At 38.6% G+C, this 21,047-nt stretch overlaps 2 protein-coding genes across 3 annotated transcripts in view; both read right to left on the bottom strand.

Annotated features, from left to right (window-relative positions):
- Positions 1–16,077, bottom strand: part of LOC307163769 (uncharacterized protein) — a 129,539-nt gene extending 113,462 nt beyond the window's left edge. Inside the window, exons 1-5 of one of the 2 annotated variants that reach the window (XM_079880009.1) lie at positions 15,857–16,077; positions 15,120–15,163; positions 14,748–15,026; positions 14,045–14,086; positions 12,628–12,720 (exon numbers count right to left, since the gene is read on the bottom strand). In XM_079880009.1, the coding sequence (XP_079736135.1) occupies positions 12,641–12,720; positions 14,045–14,086; positions 14,748–15,026; positions 15,120–15,163; positions 15,857–15,876 (465 nt within the window). In that variant the 5' untranslated portion in view covers positions 15,877–16,077 and the 3' untranslated portion in view covers positions 12,628–12,640. Of the gene's footprint in view, positions 1–12,358; positions 12,721–14,044; positions 14,087–14,747; positions 15,027–15,119; positions 15,164–15,856 lie in introns of those variants that run through there. The other variant, XM_079880008.1, reaches the window with a different exon arrangement.
- LOC307163352 (uncharacterized protein) overlaps positions 1–21,047 on the bottom strand; it is a gene marked incomplete at its 3' end in the record, with an annotated part of 222,469 nt that overhangs the window by 33,866 nt on the left and 167,556 nt on the right. The window lies entirely within an intron of this gene.

Here is a 21,047-nt window from a genome sequence, read left to right as displayed (position 1 = left end):
TGAGCTTGTAGAAGTTTAGCTCTTGCGTTCTTCTGAACATCTCGCGCTGCCATTGCCCGATGTCATTTCTGAGTCATATCAGACCATAATCTGTCTCTCTTTTTAATGCCTATTCCACGAGTGGTAGGCTACGACTGGCTGTTTTAAAATATAACTAATATCGAAAGAAAATAACAAAATAACTCAGGCAGTCTCATCTACGAGACGTTTAGGCCTCCTCCAAAACTGACAGCTGGGCTCAGAGCTCGCAGGTTTGCTTAGTGGCAAACTTTTGGCAAAATTTGACTGGTTCAACCGCCACCAGCCCGAATTTAAATCAAATATCATTTTTCGCCACGTCATCCGCCTAGATGTTCTGGACTACTTTTCTATTTCTTTCACTGGGACCCCTTGGTAGTGTTCATGATCAGCGTTCCTGTTCTCACGTTGGTGTTTCTTGTAGACAACAGTCACACCCACCAGAACCACCAGAGCCAGCAGAGCTCCACACACTGACACAATAATCCAGATCTCTACAGCTGGAGGAAGGAGAGAAGAGAACACAGTTTTTAAAATGTTGTTTGTTTTATAATTTCACTGCTTAAAGAGTTTGTAAATCTCTCAATTTACTTACTACGTTGTTCTTTAGGTTTGAGATTATCATCAGTATCCCGTTTTCCCTTTGATCCTGAGCCAGATTCTGTAGAGGAGATTGAAAGGTTACACACAGTTTAGCATCAATTTACTGTTCAAATCCTGATTAAAAATCAGCTCAAATATCTCTCCTCATCCACTGATGTTCTCTCACCTGTGACTGAGACTGTGATCAAGGTTTCTCCTTCATAATCCAGAACTCTGTATGTTCCAGTGTCAGTGACTGTAAACTCATTAATGATCAGAGTCTCGTCACTGACGGTCAGTCGATCACTGTTGACCCCGTGACCTCTCGTCCACACCTCTGTCCAGCCTTCACTAGAGTTTCTCTCCACTTTATCAGCGTTGATCAACAGAACATCCAACTTCAGATCCTCTCCTTTCTGCACAGAGATCTCATCTGAGGAGAAACACACACATTCATCATTATTATAATAGTGTCAATCAATCAAGGCCATACACATATATTCAAGATTAAAGGGGTCATATAATGGTACATGCACTTTTACAAGTTGATGAAATGTGTGTTGGCAGTGCCTGTACACAACCATCATAAAATGATAAAAATGCATTGTGTTTTTTTTTTAATCTTCTTATATGTTTTCCCGTCTCAAATCAAGCCGTTCGACCTTGTGATGTCACACGGTCGGACGCCCCGCCCACGATTGTTGATTGACAGCAGCGTTTCAACACAGACCCGCCCTCGCTCGTGAGCAAGCTGTCAATCATAGTCCGCACGTCATTGTTGATACGCTGGAGCACTGTCTATGAGCAGAATGGTGTCTCAGTGATTGTGGTGTTCTGTTCTCGGGTGTAATAACGAACACAGCAGTGTTTTGATGTTCCTAAACCCGAACCGCTGAAGACGCGGTGGCTGAGTTTTGTTTTTGAAGGGAATATTCCCCACGATCAACGCCAATGCTGTCATGTTTGCAGTAGCAGTTTTAACATTAAGTGACGTCAGATGCCATGTCACTTAATGTTAATACCGCCTCTCCATGTTTGTGCGAATCATTTCACCAGACTGCTTTACACACGAGGGTCAGTATAAAGCTGGTTTTACTAAGAAGCTGCTCCTGAAAAAAGGATCTGTATCAACTATTCGTGTTCCTGCTGCACCTCCAGAAGAACTGAAGTGAGTGTAACGTTTTATTAACCTTTATATTAATGTAGCGGGTAGGATGGTCGAGATGGGAAGTGTACCTTTAAGGCCTGCTCATCGGCACTGATTATTTGGATCAGGTGGCGTAAGTGACGCGTCCCTTTAAATGTGTCGTGAGACATGAACAGAAAAACATTAATGCGGTGTGAGTTGAAGAGTGAGCCTCTTGGTGTATCGGCTGTGTAAACGGGAGAATCTTGGTTTGGTGTCTGCGTGTATGGTGACCAGCAAATGGTACCAGCAGTTACGAGTCTACAGAAACTTGCTCACATTATAGCGAGTAGTGATTCTACACGGGTTTGCAGCATAAGCAACACTGAGGAGAGTGCACAGCTATTAGTCATTCACACCGTTTAACTTTGTTGCGGGGCATATAGCTGTAAATCATCTAGGCTGGTGTCCAGAGAAAAACGAGAATTGCCGTCGTCTGTCACTAGCCCCTGGTTTTTCTGGGTTTAATCATTTTGTTTTACTTTTTATTTCTTTGTATGTATGTGTGTGTGTCTTGGGGATCTGCCACCACTGTTCTTTGATGACCTGGACCAAGGTGGGCCTAGGATGGAGTCCTGCTAGTGGTAGCTTGTTAATTTAAATGTTTTTGTTTTTTTGTCTGTTTTGGCAATCGTTATAATTCAACATTCGGCCTATGTGCATTGTGCAATATCTCCTTTGGGGACAGTGTCTATTTTGCAATGTTTACTAGTGTGTTGTGTGAAATGCTGTGTTAATGTATGTACATACGGCCGATTTGGTTTGAAGTGTTTCTTGCAGTTTCTTGCGACTTTATTCACTGTAGTCTAGGTATTGTTAGACTTTATATCTTGTAACTCATTTGCTATGAGACCTTTATTCACTGTGATTTATTTATTGTAGAATTGTTCACTGTTACCTACGTGGAACTGTCTGCTAATTGCCAATCAGTGTGTTGTTTAGTGTTTAATAACAACTATAATTGAGTACATCAGTCCCATTTTCATTCTTTCATTGGAAACAACCTGCCTAAATAGTTTAAAGGGGAGCGCTGTTTGGGTTTTCTAGTTAAGATAATCAAATTGTGTGCGTTGGAGCGCCCCCTAGGGGTCACATTAATCTTTATATTAATCTTTGCAAATCGCTAGCACGCTTCACGATGAATGCGGCTGTTCACACTCAGGGTACATTACGGCATGTTTTCTATGTACGACGTTCTCAATGTAATTCATAATCCCACGTTTATAATGAACAACGCGTTATGGTTATTGTGTTAGAAACGGTGTACGCACAGAACAGAGGGGCGGGGCGAGCAAGGCTCATTATCATTTAAAGACACATGCACTGAAGCCGAGTTCAGACTGCACGATTTTCAAAGTAGTCAGGTCACTGTTCTTTTCACACTGCGTGACTATCTGGGGTAACATTCAGTTGCTGGTGTGTTCACACTGCACGATGCATCGGCGACAGGAGGTTTCACACTGCATGACTTTCAGGAGGAAGAATCGACGACAACTTCTGTCTGGTCCGCAAACTACGTTTCACAACCAAACACACGCGAGAAGTGATAAGGAAATAGGCAAAATCCCGCGTGCATAAGACCGCAGTTCTCGCGCGAGACTGAAATTGTTATTAAAAATGATAGCCTGCAAGAAGCTTGCAATCCAAATTGTCTGTGAAAAACATGCATGAGGAAATGGCTGGGAAGACGAGGGGAGCAAGGACTGTGTGTTCTGCAAAGAGAGTTGGGGGTAAATAAATAATTTTGCAATGTGCTGCTGTTGCTGCTGGTCAAGCAAATGTTTGTGCTTTGTTTCTGTTTGATATAATTGTAAATATATCTATTAAAATACTGATATTGTGGCCTATAACTCCTCCCCGAATTCCCCGCTGCTCTGTATCTTGCTCTCTCATTGGCTGTCGGTCACCGCCGATGTAGTTTTCAGTCAGAACACTTTTCACACAGCAGGATTGTGAATCGCCAACAGTCCAGATATTCAGCATGCCAAATATCTCACGGGCGTCGGCGACTCGTCGGTGATTCTCTCAGATCGCGTCTTTGCTCATTCACACTGCGTGATTGTCAGTCGCGTGAACGAGCACCGATTTGCCTGTGATTTCGGGCATTTGTCGGCGATTTCTCAAAACCTGTCGACGAGCCAAAATCGGGGCTAAAATCGTGCAGTCTGAACTCGGCTTTAAACGGCGTGCTGAAAACAGAGATGTTTTTGACCAGGTAAAATGAGTGTTTTCTTGCAATACTAATGAGAATTTTTAATTAAAGTATATTACAAACTTTTAATTTATACCCTAAAGAATCATATTAGCTTGTACAAAAATGGCATTATATGACCCCTTTAAAGGAACCAAATGTAATAATTTAAAAAACAGCCACTGAAAATCTAATCTGGATATTGAATAATTGTTACAAAATGTGTTTGCTGATCACAGGCCCTGCACACAATAGTTTTAGATATTAAATTGTTAACATTATCAGGAAATCATGAAAGCACATGTTGATGGTTTGATCAGTTTTGACTTTACCATAAATATGAAGATGATACTCCAGCTTTGATAGATCATTAGTGTAATAAACTCTCAGAATGTGTTTCCCAGCATCACTGAATGTCAGATCCTTGATGAAGACGTCACATGATCCTTCTTTAAACACTCGGTCATTTTTACTCTTACATTCTTCAGTCTGACAATCAAGTATGTTTTTTGACTGTCTGCTTAAAACAATACGAGTAATCTCTCCGGGCTCAGATTCACATGTCAGGGTGACGCTCTCTCCTGTTTTCCCCGTCACAGATACAGAAGGGGATTCTGCACACAGACAGAATAAAATTAATTCAATACAAAGAATCAATACTGAAAAATACATGTATTGTTTCTCTGTGATCAATGTTATCATTAACTATTCTTATTTTAGTCAAATAGATTTATATATATGTATAATTGTAGGTAATAAGGAGCCAACAATATTAGCTGTGCCACATTTGAACATTTATAAATGTTGATGATGTGGAAGAAATGTAATGTTCTATTATGTTTGCACTTAATTATATTCATAGAATATTAGAAATATGATGGTAATTAGATTAATGTGGTGTCGATACATATTCTTATTAATATATGTATGTGTATGTCCTTGTTTGTGACTGAATGTATGACCGAGACAGAGAGTCTCCATTCAAGGGTGTATTATGATTAAGTATGATAGACTCGTGTGTCGGGTGAGAAATAGGGAATGATACGCTGTACAAAGTCAGTTACGCTGGGTGCGAGATAGGGCCCTAGAACTTTTAGCTTGAACTAATAATAATAATAATAATAGCAATAACATAAATGACACTGACCGCTATAACTGATGAAGCACAGCAGAAGAAGAAGGAGATTCATCCTGATGAGAAAACAGAAGGTGTGTTATGTGACAGATACACACATTATACACTCACTTTCATTTTAGTTAAAGATGTTCATCCACATGTGGATCTTACATGATTAAAAAAAAAAAGTATCTTTGTTTCTCCCACCATAGAAAGCACAAGGTGTGTGTGTGTGTGTGTGTGTGTGTGTGTGTGTGTGTGTGTGTGTGTGTGTGTGTGTGTGTGTGTGTGTGAGATGCGGATTCACTGAATTCGTCCTCAGCGTTGAAACATACAAGTATCTATGGTGTTTACCTGATCTCTGATCAGTTTTATTCATTTGTAGACGGTGTAATTAGACATTAGTATAATTAAAAGCAATAATAGTAGTTGATAGTCTCTTATTGGCCTGTTTATCTGAGCCATGGAACAAACGAAACAAGACCTGAACATTAATAGAAGAACACATATTATACAGACACTTGATATTTAATCTTATTAGATGATAAGTTAATGGAATTTGATATTTTACTTTATGTTTGTAAAAGCTGTTTTTCTGCATGTTTGGTCTGAGTTTGCTGCTTTACAGTTTACAATGTTTGACCAGCAGGAGTCGCCAGCGAAACAGTGAATCATTTTGCGAACCAATTGGTTCAATTGATTCGAAGCTTGAAAAGATCCGATTCTCCCATCACTACTACACGACACTACTAAATAAAACTAACACGCTTTTCGGGTTTTACACTTTGCAGACGTTCCTTTCAGAACAGTGTCTCTGCCTTCCTGCACATGTTCATCTGTGTTTAACTGAGTAGAAAGGTTTGTGGGTAAAGCGATGTCGAGCATTCATGATACACATAACTGTTTCGCAGACCGATATAACGACAGACATCCCAAGTCTCCCGGAAGTTCCGGGAGTTTCCCGCATATTGATAGCGGCTCCCTGATGCCCGCAAATGAGTTAAAATCTCCCGGAATCTTATGGGGTGAGATTTCGGTCACAATTCTGCGCGCGCAAGATCACATTTTGAGCGCGCAAAAGGGCATTTCGCACGCGCGTGAACTGAGTTTTGCGAAGAAATGTTCGTCTCGCAGATAAGAAAATATTGCGAGCGAACGAAAATCAATTTTGCATTTAAAATAAGAATTTGGATGTGCGCGGACGTTCTCTTTCGCGTGTGCAAAGTTTAACTTTCTTGCTCCTTTCATACCAGCCGTGAGCGCTCTCTAAGCGCAGACAGCTCGCTTGCTCAACACAACCCAGTGTTACAATATGGCATAATTCCAGCCAATCAGAGATGAGACTGCTAAATTCTGATTGGCTGGCTTGAAAACCATTCACAAGACTCCCTGCATCACCGACTGCGGAAGAGAACTAGTGTAGTTGAGTTTATTATTTATGAAAAATATTCAAAAACGTCACTGTAATTCACTGTATTGTTGGCAAATTCAGTTCACACATCACTGCTGTCCTGATGGTTATACAACAACGCTTATTTTGGGAAAAATATAGATTTTAAATTGTATATACTATTGTAAATGTAGAAGTTTTATGATTTTTATGAAAAATATTCAATAACTTCACTGTAATTTACTGTATTGTTGCCAAATTTAGTTCACACATCACTGCTGTCCTGAAGGTTATACAACAACACTTATTTTGGTAAAATATATATTTTAAATTCAAATTGTATATACAATTGTACTGTAAATGTATAATTTTTTATGATTTTTATGAAAAATATTCAATAACTTTACTGTAATTCACTGTATTGTTGCCAAATTCAGTTCACACATCACTGCTGTCCTGATGGTTATACTACAACACTTATTTTGGAAAAAAAAAATTAAGTTGTATATACAATTGTAAATTTATGATTTTTTTAATGATTTTTATGAAAATATTCAATAACTTTGGACATCAGTGTGGACTTAATTTGGCAACAATACAGTGAATTAAAGTTATGTTATTGAATATTTTTCATAAAAATCATAATAATTATACATTTACAATTGTATATACAAATTAAAATATATATTTTTCCCTAAAATAAGTGTTGTAGTATAACCATCAGGACAGCAGCGATGTGTGAACTGAATTTGGCAACAATACAGTAAATTAGAATATTTTTCATATCATAAATGTACAATTGTATATAAAACTTAAAATATATTTTCCCCAAAATAAGTGTTGTAGTATAACCATCAGGACAGCAGTGATGTGTGAACTGAATTTGGCAACAATACAGTGAATTACAGTTATGTTATTGAATATTTTTCATAAAAATTATACATTTACAATTGTATATATAATTTAAAATATATATTTTCCCCAAAATAAGTGTTGTAGTATAACCATCAGGACAGCAGTGATGTGTGAACTGAATTTGGCAACAATACAGTGAATTACAGTGAAGTTATTGAATATTTTTCATAAAAATCATAAAACTTCTACATTTACAATAGTATATACAATTTAAAATCTATATTTTTCCCAAAATAAGCGTTGTTGTATAACCATCAGGACAGCAGTGATGTGTGAACTGAATTTGCCAACAATACAGTGAATTACAGTGAAGTTTTTGAATATTTTTCATAAATAATAATCGTAAAAAATACGCAAAACTATATTTATACAAAGTAAGTCTTGTAGTATAACCATCAGGACAGCAGTGATGTGTGAACTGAATTTGCCAACAATACAGTGAATTACAGTGAAGTTTTTGAATATTTTTCATAAATAATAAACTCAACTACACTAGTTCTCTTCCGCAGTCGGTGATGCAGGGAGTCTTGTGATTGGTTTTCAAGCCAGCCAATCAGAATTTAGCAGTCTCATCTCTGATTGGCTGGAATTATGGCATATTGTAACACTGGGTTGTGTTGAGCAAGCGAGCTGTCTGCGCTTAGAGAGCGCTCACGGCTGGTATGAAAGGAACAAGAAAGTTAAACTTTGCACACGCGAAAGAGAACGTCCGCGCACATCCAAATTCTTATTTTAAATGCAAAATTGATTTTCGTTCGCTCGCAATATTTTCTTATCTGCGAGACGAACATTTCTCCGCAAAACTCAGTTCACGCGCGTGCGAAATGCCCTTTTGCACGCTCAAAATGTGATCTTGCGCGCGCAGAATTGTGACCGAAATCTCACCCCATAGAATCTAGAGCGAGCGAGCAGGAGCGCGCATGGGGACAGAGACTGTGCGTTCCAAACAAGCGGCAACCTCCCCGTCTCTCTCTTGAAACCAACACGGAAGTGAGTTAAACTGCAATTCGTTGACTGGCCGCTTGAGGCTGTTGTCAGAAGTGAGTCAAATCTGTATCTCCTCCATGTTAAAATGCCAAATTTTACAGCAGAAAAAAATGTGTTTAAAGCCTGGTGTCTGTATGTGGATTTGGTCTATACAGCTCATTTTGCCCTTCATAACAACTGTGAGGGGGGTGAATTATTTTATAACTCGTCCGTTTAGTTGATTAATATTTAAATTTAAGGGTGTGGCGCTACTTGATTGACAGATGGATTGCCGCCGTCAGTGCTAGCCGTTTGTCTGCTGTTACTAGCCGTCACTTCACCTCAGCAATGTTAGCTGCTGAACTTGCCATCTCTGCAGTGTTTGTGCTTTTTTTCGGGATTATTATTTCATACAATTTAATACTTGGGTAACGTTACAAAGCCCACGTCTTTGGATTCCGTCGTTATCGTTCGAGAGAAAAACCAGAGCTGTATTTCAGTTGTTTTCCTCTGTGAACATGCACTAATGGATGTCTGGCAATTTCGTTGCTTTTTGGGGTTTTCAAATTTAAAACGTCAATAAATGCTCGTTCGTTCTGCTCTCATGGAACAGATAGATTATAATATGCTTATGTACCGTCAGATGAAATCATGCAGGCGTCGGCGCTTTTCCGTCCGTGCAATAAATGCACATGAATGAGCGCGGATTTTCTAGCACATTTACTTGCACTTCAAAGGCAATATATCTATGGTTTAACGGTTAAACCATAACCCATTTGAGAGACAGCCAACATCAGAATTTAAAATGGACTGAATAAGCTCTCTACGAACTTGAGCGATGCCGCGCTGACGGACCATGAAAGAGACATGACGGACATGTATGCACATAAATCACCTTCATACACAAACACTCTCGAAGTAATACACAGTCTCACTTGTAGCCATGTCTTTTAACTATTATAATATTTCGAAGGGCAAAAATAGGAACGTTTAATTGGCTTTACATCATCAGCTAACTCGATCACTTTGAGCTAGGTGATTTCAGATAGCCATAGCCAAGCTCCTCCACTCACGCCCCGCCTGTTTGCCTATTTTCTGTTATCCGGGAGTGACGCAAAGCCAAGATGGCGACGGCCGGCTCCGCCCACTTTAGGCTTCAAAAATGCTCTTCAGAAACCTACGGGTGACGTCACGGACACTACGTCCATATTTTTTTACAGTCTATGGTTCCAAACCGTGTAGCGCTGCGCGCGCACGGCAGAGAAGGTCGGAGCGCGTGTGTGAGCTAGTGGGCGTGTGTGTCAGCTAGTGGGCTTGTGTGCCTCATGTAAGACAGAAAGCATCCTGATTGGCCTGTTTCGGTAAAAGTCCCCCCCCCCCCACACACACACACACACACACACACACTCCCCTCTCAATTGACTCTCACCACCCCACCTGTCAGACACCTCTCTGAAATAACTTTTTGCTGGTTGGGATGTCTGTAGGGTATGTTTAAAAACAGAAAACAAAAAGAGCGATGGATGAGGTGAATATTTGCAATCCGTTGTCTGAAACAAAACTTTGGTTTTATAAATGTATATATAATAAATAAATAAAAAAACATGTTTTAGAGGTTCATTTCCCAGCTACCAACCAATCGGAGTAATCATGCTAAAACATACAATTATATTATACTAGGACTCTGATGAAGATGTAACTTTACATCGAAATGTTAGTCATTGTTATGCACCTTAAATTAATTAATTAATTAATAAGAGGACATTGTGCTGCACCGGCGATTCATTTTTTCTGCCTGTTTTGTCCTGCCCTGGTTGACTGTAAAGGGTTGCACCGGATTGTTGTGGATTGCAGAAGCGCAGAGAACCTTCTTTTTCATTTGAATACAATTATATTAATAACCCCACTGTAAAACATAAACCATACAAATAATTGTCTTAATATATCCACTGAAAAAATTCAGCATAGACTGTCTTTGCCTCTCCTTAACATCAGCAGGTTGAGTTTCCCACAAACAGACAAAACTATAAGAACACAAAAACACACAAGCTATCGATATATTTAGAAATATGAAAACTCACATGGTAATAGTTCAGCATGGGTCTAATGTTCAGTCTTCATCACATCACAGAGCTCACAGTGAGGCTGATGAAACTCACACTCCTGAAAAAAAAAAAAGAAAGAAACTCACACTCCTGCCGCTTTGAGATGCTATTGGACGATTTTCTCTCTTGGTAGTAATGGGCGTGTCGAAGTCTATGGCGGAAATGGGTCGTGTCCATAGACTATAAATAAAATAAAAGTCGAAAAGTTTCTGCGTTGGCCAATCAGTTGTAACCATACTTATACGTCATTTCCTTTAGCTAAAAATAAATCCTTTAGACTGAAAGAAGATGGCGGAGACCAATGCATGAACCATATCATAATTTGTCGTTTTCTTTGCGTTAGATTTTTCAGCTTTGGTAATTATTTAATTTTTATTGACAGACACATATTACAGTGAGACGAAGCAATGCGTTTGCATTGAAGACTTCAGAGTCGGCGACTTATATCATGACCGTTTTGTGCAATCAGAGTTTTTAGACCATGTGATATACACAATTATTTGCAAAGCCACAGACTTCGCGCGGTTCGTCATGAACGCAAGTATAAGTTCAGTTGTGATATGCATGCCTGTTACCTTACAGATAACTTATGGTTATAGATAATAACGTGAACGGTGATGTTACGTATCATAATTGGAAACTTATGTCAAACATGTTTTGCCTTATATATGAATTTTATGTTGTTTGTTGTTTATGATTCTTATAGATTTGATCATCTTTGACTGACACTTGGAAAAGCAAGCACTTTCACTGCTTCGACTGCTCGAAAACAATATTAAACAAGTCTGATTTTATATAGCCTATATATAAAAACATCTCAAGAAACCTATACAAAGGGCACACTTGAATATTGAACCTGATATCACTGCACAGTCTCACCTTTAAAGTCAGTTTATTGACCCAAAAAATGCAGTTGTGTGGACTTGCATATCGCTATCAAGAATGGAGCACTGGTGTGCATAACTATGATGACCACATCATACTCGGATTGAAATTGTGTCTTCGAAGTTTTTTGCAGGTATTGTGGATTGCTTTATTTATTGCAGGTTGTCCAAACTCTGTCCTGAAGGGTCGTCCTGCAGTTTAGCTCCAACTTGTCTTAACACACCTGCCGGGAAGTGCTTTTGGAGAAAAACATTTATTTCATAATGTGATTTCCCCCCCACATTCAATTCTTTTACTTAAATAAAAGGTTAGAATTTTGCACATTTTTTGAATGAAAGATCAAAAGGATAAACGATGCAGATTTATTTTTTACAGCCAGTTTTGATCATATTTACCAGGGGTGCCAAACGTTTCCATTTCCTTTCCTACCATAAAGATTACACGTTCTGCATCATTTATAGTGCTGTTTGTTACAGCTGTGGTTTATTAAGCTTCAGTTTCACTGTATGTGCAATGCCATCATTATACATAATATCAAAAATAAAAAATTTTATAACATTGGATGTGGCCTACATCATCATGAAAACGGCATGAATGTCTGAATCTAACATCTTACCACACCTGTCAGTGACGGGAGCAAACTTATATATGTTTTCTACTGGCCATGAAACAGCATGTGCATCACTTCATTAAAAAACAGGCATAACAAGTATCTATTCTTATTGCAATTATCATTCTTAATATTTAAATGTATTGTTATTTAATCAAATAATAATAATTAAATTTAACAAAAATTAAACAAATCAATTAAGAAATATCTCTATAATACTATTTAACTGTAAACCCATTTATAAGGCAAATATTTTTCCAGCAAGAGTTGCATTATCACTAATTAACATCTGCATTTTCTTTTAAGAAAAAAAAATTGCACAAAACACTTAAATATATAAATATTTAATATAAATATATACAGTACAACATTTTTTCACACTATAAAGTGGCAGTGTAACTTGGTATGAGTCAAATTTAGCATAAAAACATGAAATTTGATACAAAAGCATGTAGTTTATATAGGAATGTTCTAAGAACAGTCATGTGAATGCACTTTTGGTCATAAAGGTTTTTTAGATTTGGTAATGTTTTGGTGATCTGAGGGCTAGAATGATCATTTATGTGTTGTAATACTGTGTGTGTATAAAGACATCATCGTTGACTTGTTCCAGTGGAGAACAGCAGGACTGGCACTAGAAGCTGGTGTGTGTGAATGTGCCGTTATCTCAGTTCCTCACGGTGGGAGAAGGAGAAGCAAAGACGCCAGCAGAACCAGGAGTGTGTGAGGGAGATTCCTGTCAGCAACATTCGGCTCTGGAGAACACAAACTCGCATCAAGTCCTGCTCATTCAACACTAACAGTGATTGTGTTTACATGTGCACCAATAATGCAGATCATCTCCAGTAATCAGAGTGAAGATTTAAAGTCCATCTGTGGTGTAAATCCAGCTTTTAATGTTGTTTATATGTCTATGTGGTGTTTTTAATCTGCTTTAAGACAAACCATGTGTAAGTTCATAAGTCGACAGCATTGCTGAGTATTTCTCCTTAAAACTGCAGTGAACCAAAGACAGTCTCAAACACACGCTTTGAAATCGCTGGTGTTTCTGACGTCACAAACTACCTTGTAACCAATCAGGGGTGCGTTTCCCGAAAGCATCGTTGGCCAACTATGGTCGCAAGTTCATCGCAATGTCCATTGAACTCTATTGGTAACGACGGAACTTGCGACCATAGTTGGCCAACGATGCTTTCGGGAAACGCACCCCTGACTGAGATAAGATTTGCTGAGTATTTCCTCCTTAAAACTGCAGTGAACCAAAGACAGTCTCAAAAAACACGCTTTGAAATCGCTGGTGTTTCTGACGTCACAAACTACCTTGTAACCAATCAGATCAACGTGTGATCGACAACCAGTGGATCTCTGAGCTGAGTGAGTGAGTGGAGGCGGGGCTCATTTGCATATTCATGGAACCACGCATACTAAATGAGGCAATGGTGTCGAGTTACAGTCAAGATATTTTAAGGCATGAAGACATTTCATTCAAGTAAAAAACATTTAAATATGTCATTTTGGTGATCAAAGATGAGTTTTAATGGATAAAGTTACAGGAGGACTTTAATGTCATGTTCACATGACCGCCTCAAACCTCTTCTGATTATCCGCTAAGAGTTGTGGTTATTTTTAACACCATAATTCACAGCTCAGATGATGAACTCATACAGTGAGAGTGTTACTTTGCACCGTATAGTTTGATTTGTTCGCAGTTCTTTAATATCCGCAGTCATTTATGGAGATGCACCTGAAAATATCTCTGAGCAACACTGTCAACATCAACTCAGTTTCTGGCCTCTTTATTAATAAATCCAGCATGTTTTACTACGATTATGGTTGCTTCAATTATGAGCCATACTGCATTAATTTGAACAAAGTATGGGGTAAACATGAGGTAAACTTTAATTGCAATATTGCGTGCATCTCATTATAATCGCATTATGAGGGTGCATGTAAACAACACAGTCATCATCACTTAGATTATAAAGAAGAGTTTTAAATGCAGCCAGAATTATTTTTCTTTAAATGAATATAAAATGATGGTGCTTATCTGAAGAATCAAGCCTCTTTATGTTCACTCACTGTCCCTGTCTGATACGGCGTCTGGATCACAGTCTGTGGAAACTGGAACATTTGAGAGAGTGAGCAAAGCAATCACTGGTTTAGTATATAGGTTACAGATATAGACTATAATTTAATATATAGTCACTTAAAGGAATAGTTCACTCAGATATACAGTCAAACCAAACATTATTCAGACACCAGATATAATTTTTGATATTGTTTTACTAGTGTGATCAGGACACTATAGTTCATTTCTGTAAGTGAGGAGAGCAGAATAAAGTAAACTGTGACATATTATACCCAATAACTCTTCATACAGCGACTACCAGTGACATTTATGAAATTTGGGAGCAAAAATGATTGGGACACTTTGAGCTGATCATGTTCTGCTGAAGTGTGTTTTCTTTAATTGCTAATGCTCTTTTTACACACAGACTGAACACAATGAAGCATTGCTTGGTGATTGGTTGAGCTAAACTGGTATTATCTAATTGTGTAGTTAAATTTAACAGCTGACAGATATTCAACATAATTCATGTGTGAGACAGTCTAACAGAAGGACGGACAAAACCAGGCAAATATCAACTGAGTTCTGCTCATATTTTATTACCATTTTCTAAACTATAGTGAATAAACTGATGATGTGAGAGATGTTGAAGGCGTCTGAATATATTTTGGTTTGACTGTATTCACCTTCACGTTTAAATGATGTGAGTCTTACCAGGCGTTAACCCCGCGCTGACGTAGAGCGGCTCAGCCGACGACTGGTTATCATCAGCATATATTCGTAATGTGATCGGCGAGCCCCTCTTCCAACAATCCGGCACGACCACAGAACAGCGTCCTCCTGTAAATAAGCTGGAGACGGCACATATCTCTCCGTAAAGAGTTTCTGACAGATGCTCGACGTCCACTTGAACGCTCCGGTGTTTCTTCAGCTCATGAGCGCCATCACAGGATAAAGCACACTGGAGACACGGCTTCTGCTGAGGAGCACAGCCTGAGGATTTAAAGTTTTAACCAATCAAATATTGATGTGTGTTTTCTTTCAGTAAATACTGATATTAAAACACTGCAGAAATGAAATACTCACTTGCACAATAGAAGATGCAAGGCAGTAAAACCAACGTTTTGTGCCTGAGGAGAAGAGAAAAGGGCTGATTATGTGCTAGATCTGTGTACATGCTCACTTTAAGTGTTTGAATATTGAATAAAGGTTATATTATAACACTAAGGCTGCCTAATTTAAAGCCTGTGTAACTAGTGGATTTCATCATATTTATCCAACAGTTTCTGGTCCCCATTGACTTCCATAATAGGAAAAAAAAACAATACTATGGAAGTCAAAGGTGCCCATTAACTGTTTGGTTACAAACATTCTACAAAACATCTGACTTTGTGTTCAACATTACAGAGAAACTCATCCAGGTCTGGAACAACATGAGGGCGAGTAAATGATTTACACTTTTGGTGAACTGGCCCTTTAAATCATATTTAGGGATTTATTTGGTGAACTATCCCTCTGCCCTTTTCTTTGTTTTTTTTTAATGTTCTTTTATATCCTATTGCTTATTTTCTTTATATTGTATTATATTAGGACTACTTGTCTGGATGTAAGAAAAAAAACATTAAGAGTAACACTATCCCATGACGTAACACTATGACGTAGGCTACTAAAACTCATTCCTAGTTGAATTTTTTTTTTTTAATTTTTTATTGTTTATTTAGGCTAACGTTACCTATTTTGGATTTTGACATTTCTAAACATAAATAAACTTACACGATAAGAGCCAAACACACAATCTGGCTGTAGGATATTTACACACTTACGGGTTAAACCGTGAAGGCATGTTAGCGGTCCACAGTAATGCGGAAGTCCCGATAGTTGAGCTAAAACACACTGGGTTTTAATTCAGAGAAACTGCTGAAAATAGCTGGAGTTCTGTATGAAGGCTGCCCGAAACCAGAAATGCCAGAAAATTCAACACCCGATTTCAAGATCTAACGTTAGTAACTTTACTGAGATTTCACTGCGCACGTGTGAAAGAGACTGTCGGCTCGCGTGAAAGTGAAAGCCCATAGACAGTAAAAGAAATGGACACAGCGACCCCATTGGAACTCAATTGAGACAAGTGAAGCCCATTTTTAGCGATTTCTTAGCACTTCCTTTCCTGACGCGCAGACTCAAACCGAGCAAAGCGTTACACGGACCACGTGAGCAACCCGTCTGTCTTCTAGTAGCTGTGCCAAGAGAAATCTGAATCATTCCCTTCCGAATCTTGCAGAGACGGAGAGTGTGAGTAGGAATTGTCCATGAGCATGGAGCAGGATCAACTTTTGCTAGGTATTCTGATTAATTATATTGTCATTTTGCCTCTACGTCCCCCCGATTGCCAGCGAGCTTCTCCTCCTGTCCATACGGTAATCTCTCTAATGTGCGACAAAGAGTCGCTTGGTTATGACGCAATCGTTTGCCTACTTTTACAAAAACTGCTTCTACGGGGCCATAACATAAGCTACAAGGTAATGGAGCATTTTATACATTGTCGTGTTTCTTTAGAAATAAAAAATGGACAAATGGAGTCTTCAAACGCCTCAGATGTAAAGTTATTCGCTGTCAAAGTGACGCCAAAATGAATGGAAGTCAATGGGATTGCTAACGCAAGTGAAGTTCCGCTCAAGATGGCGGCACCCGGCCGACTTCAACTTCCGGTCGACTTCCTTCCCGCTTGTGAAAGCCGGGTGATTCATAGATATCATGTAAAGGCTAGATGTCTTAAGGCGGAGTCACTTCCGGCATCACCGGCGGCCATCTTAGGACAGGACTCTGTGAATTAAGGTGAGTGAGCAGCACGCACACAAATCCTCTTATCTCGCTGAAATCTGGACAGATTTACAAACGGTTTGGTTTCTTACAAACGTTATTAACGTGGCTATAATTCTGAATGCTTAAACATTTTGAACATAATTATTCATATGTATGCAGTATAATAGCTACATCTCTGACGTTTATAACAAACCAAACCGTTTGAAAATCGGTAGAAAATTGAGCAAGTTATGGTTATTTAAAAGTACATGCACCATGTTATGAGTGAGCGAGCATCCTGTCGTAAGATGGCCGCCGTGTGCGGATGTCGAGCTCCATTGGCCAGCAGCGCGGACGAGCCATCTAGCCTTTATATGATATCTATGGGGTGATTCACGTGATGATGACGAAATGACTTCTTATTATTATTTTTCATATGGCGGTTGGCAACCAGCTTTCGGTGCATTACCGCCACCATCTGGACTGGAGTGTGGCTCAAGGGTCGACCTCACACTTCCTTAAAAAAAATGTAATAACCCAGTTAACTTAAAAAAAGAAAACAAAAAATAAAAACAAATTTCACCAGTTCCTCTTTGCAGTATATCATGCAAATGTAATGTCATCTGATTCTCACCAAGTTGTAAAATGAATCTTTGTCTGGCTTGAGGATATTTAGGACAATACATAATTACATGCTCTATAGTCTCTTGACTATTGCAATATTCACATATTCCATCTACATGTTTTTTCATTATAAATAATGTTCTATTTAATCCTGTATGACCTAGCCTCATTCTGGACACCACATCTTCTTCACGCTTACTTCTACATGTATTCCTGTTCTTTCCCACTTTTCCTTGAATTCTATACATATGTCTTCCAGACTTTCCATTATCCCATAAACACTGACATTTTCCATTCATTTTAGCTTTTATTATACTTTTAATTTCAGCTTTGCTGTATTTAATATTCACCTCTATTTCAGGCTTCTCTGCTGCTTTTTTCGCACATTTGTCAGCCAATTCATTACCTCCTACACCTACAGTATATGAGCTGGTACCCATATAAATGTAGTACTTATATCAGACTTAATCAGATTGTTTGCTATATTTCAGAATAAGAATAACTGCATTATTTCGAACACTACGTCATGTCTAGACTCAGAGTGAAGATGCTTAAGGCGTATCAATGCTGAGCTGGAGTCTGAAGCTATCACAGCTTGTTTAGGTCTATTGCTCTCTACCCACATCAATCATTTCTGCTGTATATACAGCTAAATCATCATTAATTATTTTAGCAAATTCAATGATTAATTGAGGGATAACATACTTTATATATGAATGTATATTCTGCAATTCTAAATGAAAATGAAAACATGATTAACCGTTTTATTACTGAAAGGTGTCCATAGGTCATGAATTCAAATTTAAAAAAATAAATTTTCATTTTACATTTAAAAGTGGCGATGCATCATTGCTTTTAACCCTTGTGCATTGTTAGAATTTACATCCTTTCGTTATGTTTGTGGCTGAAAACAGCCACTACTTTAAACTGCTGTAAAAATGTATCAGATAAATATTTTTTTCAAATTTTTTTGCATTAATCTATTAATCAACCTCAGTCCTGCTCAAAAATATTAAATGTTTAAAAAAAATTCAGGATTTTAACTCTTTAATTGCCAAATTCGTAAATGATGTCACTGATTTGGGGGGGAAAAAAACACAAAATTACTCATTTTCAATATAAAATGTGATTGTGGACTGGATTTTTTTTCACAGTCTTGGACATGTCAAAGATTAGAAACAACATTGGTTTTGATGCATTGTTAGTTTTTGTGCAGCATCAGATTTTAACTTTTTCTCCCTCATTTACTGTTCGTGGCTGTTTTTGCCCCATTGACTTCCATTATAACCACATTTTTTGATTGCAAAGCCATGACACCATATAATCATGCATTTTTGATTGTTGGTGGTTTTCCCTGTTGGGAAGAGGTAAAATTTGTAATTTTTACTGTTGATAACCGGGTGGCACCATTAACCCTTTAGATAGGCCTGTGCCAAAAAAAGCTTAGTTTCTGGCTTTTACATGGAGTTATATGGAGTATAACAGCATAATAAAGTGTGTGATTGTGTGTGTGTGTGTGTGTGTGTGTGTGTGTGTGTGTGTGTGTGTGTGTGTGTGTGAACTCACCTTGATGCGTCTGAGAAAATCAAAATATGCACCTCAGCTCTCAGAACTGCATGGAGTAAACAAAAACAAAGTAAGTGTATTTATGCACCTGCTGCCTTTTGATGGTGAGAAATGCAGACTAAACAAAAACAAAGCAAGTGGATTTAAACGCGTGCATGCAAGCCTGCTGGTCATTTGATGGTGAGAAGAGCAGCAAGCAACATGAGAAAGGGCTTGACTTGTAGTGAAGTTTTAGAGATGATTATGCAGCCTGACCCCTCCAGCGAGCTGCAGGATGTATCGTCTTCTCCCTCTGACACCACAGACTCAGGAGAGTCAGATCCTGATTTGGATGTGGCACCCTCATCATCCACTCTAGCTTCCACTGAAGGCGAGGAGGATTCGGAGGATCCTGGATCTGGGTAGATTGGGAGAAACGGCGAAGTGTTGTTTTCCACTAACGCGGAGACAACTCTCTTTCTTCAGCCTGCCAGTGGCGTGACTCCAGGGCCGACGCGCTATGCCATCACAAGGCATAGTCATACATGTTTGTATGACTGTACAAACATGTATGTGTTGACGCAAGTCATGCTGACAATGAGGTCAATCATCTCCTCCGTAAAAAACAGATTGAACACGGAATCCATGTTCTGGACCCTTGCGAAGGCATAGCGCGTCGGCCCTGGAGTCACGCCTCTGGCAGGCTGAAGAAAGGGAGTTGTCTCCGCGTTGGTGGAAAACCACACTTCGCCGTTTCTCCCAATCCACCCAGATCCAGGATCCTCCGAATCCTCCTCGCCTTCAGTGGAAGCTAGAGAGGATGATGAGGGTGCCACATCCAAATCAGGATCTGACTCTCCTGAGTCTGTGGTGTCAGAGGGAGAAGACGAAACATCCTGCAGCTCGCTGGAGGGGTCAGGCTGCATAATCATCTCTAAAACTTCACTACAAGTCAAGCCCTTTCTCATGTTGCTTGCTGCTCTTCTCACCATCAAATGACCAGCAGGCTTGCATGCACGCGTTTAAATCCACTTGCTTTGTTTTTGTTTAGTCTGCATTTCTCACCATCAAAAGGCAGCAGGTGCATAAATACACTTACTTTGTTTTTGTTTACTCCATGCAGTTCTGAGAGCTGAGGTGCATATTTTGATTTTCTCAGACGCATCAAGGTGAGTTCACACACACACACACACACACACACACACACACACACACACACACACACACACACACACACACACACATTATTATGCTGTTATACTCCATATAACTCCATGTAAAAGCCAGAAACTAAGCTTTTTTTGGCACAGGCCTATCTAAAGGGTTAATGGTGCCACCCGGTTATCAACAGTAAAAATGACAAATTTTACCTCTTCCCAACAGGGAAAACCACCAACAATCAAAAATGCATGATTATATGGTGTCATGGCTTTGCAATCAAAAAATGTGGTTATAATGGAAGTCAATGGGGCAAAAACAGCCACGAACAGTAAATGAGGGAGAAAAAGTTAAAATCTGATGCTGCACAAAAACTAACAATGCATCAAAACCAATGTTGTTTCTAATCTTTGACATGTCCAAGACTGTGATAAAAGGTAAAAAAAAATCCAGTCCACAATCACATTTTATATTGAAAATGAGTCATTTTGTGTGTTTTTTTCCCAAATCAGTGACATCATTTACAAATTTGGCAATTAAAGAGTTAAAATCCTGAATTTTTTTTAAACATTTAGTATTTTTGAGCAGGACTGAGGTTGATTAATAGATTTATGCAAAAAAATTTGAAAAAAATCTGATAAATTTTTACAGCAGTTTAAAGTAGTGGCTGTTTTCAGCCACAAACATAACGAAAGGGTAGTAAATTTGCCCACAGTGTACTGTTGAGTTTTTGAAAAATTTCAAAGCATTTTCCCAAAATATGTGTCAAAATAAGATTTGTCACCAAAAATCATTCCATTTGCTGAAACACAGAAAAAGTTATGGCCAAATTTAGACTCAAAAATACCCCATAGTGGATGAAAACATCCCCAACAGCACATAAGGGTT

The sequence above is a fragment of the Squalius cephalus genome, assembly GCF_949319135.1.
Source record: "Squalius cephalus genome assembly, chromosome: 8".
Lineage (NCBI taxonomy): Eukaryota > Metazoa > Chordata > Actinopteri > Cypriniformes > Leuciscidae > Squalius > Squalius cephalus.
Note: the sequence above shows the minus strand (reverse complement) of the source record. Positions and strands in the feature narration are given on the sequence as shown.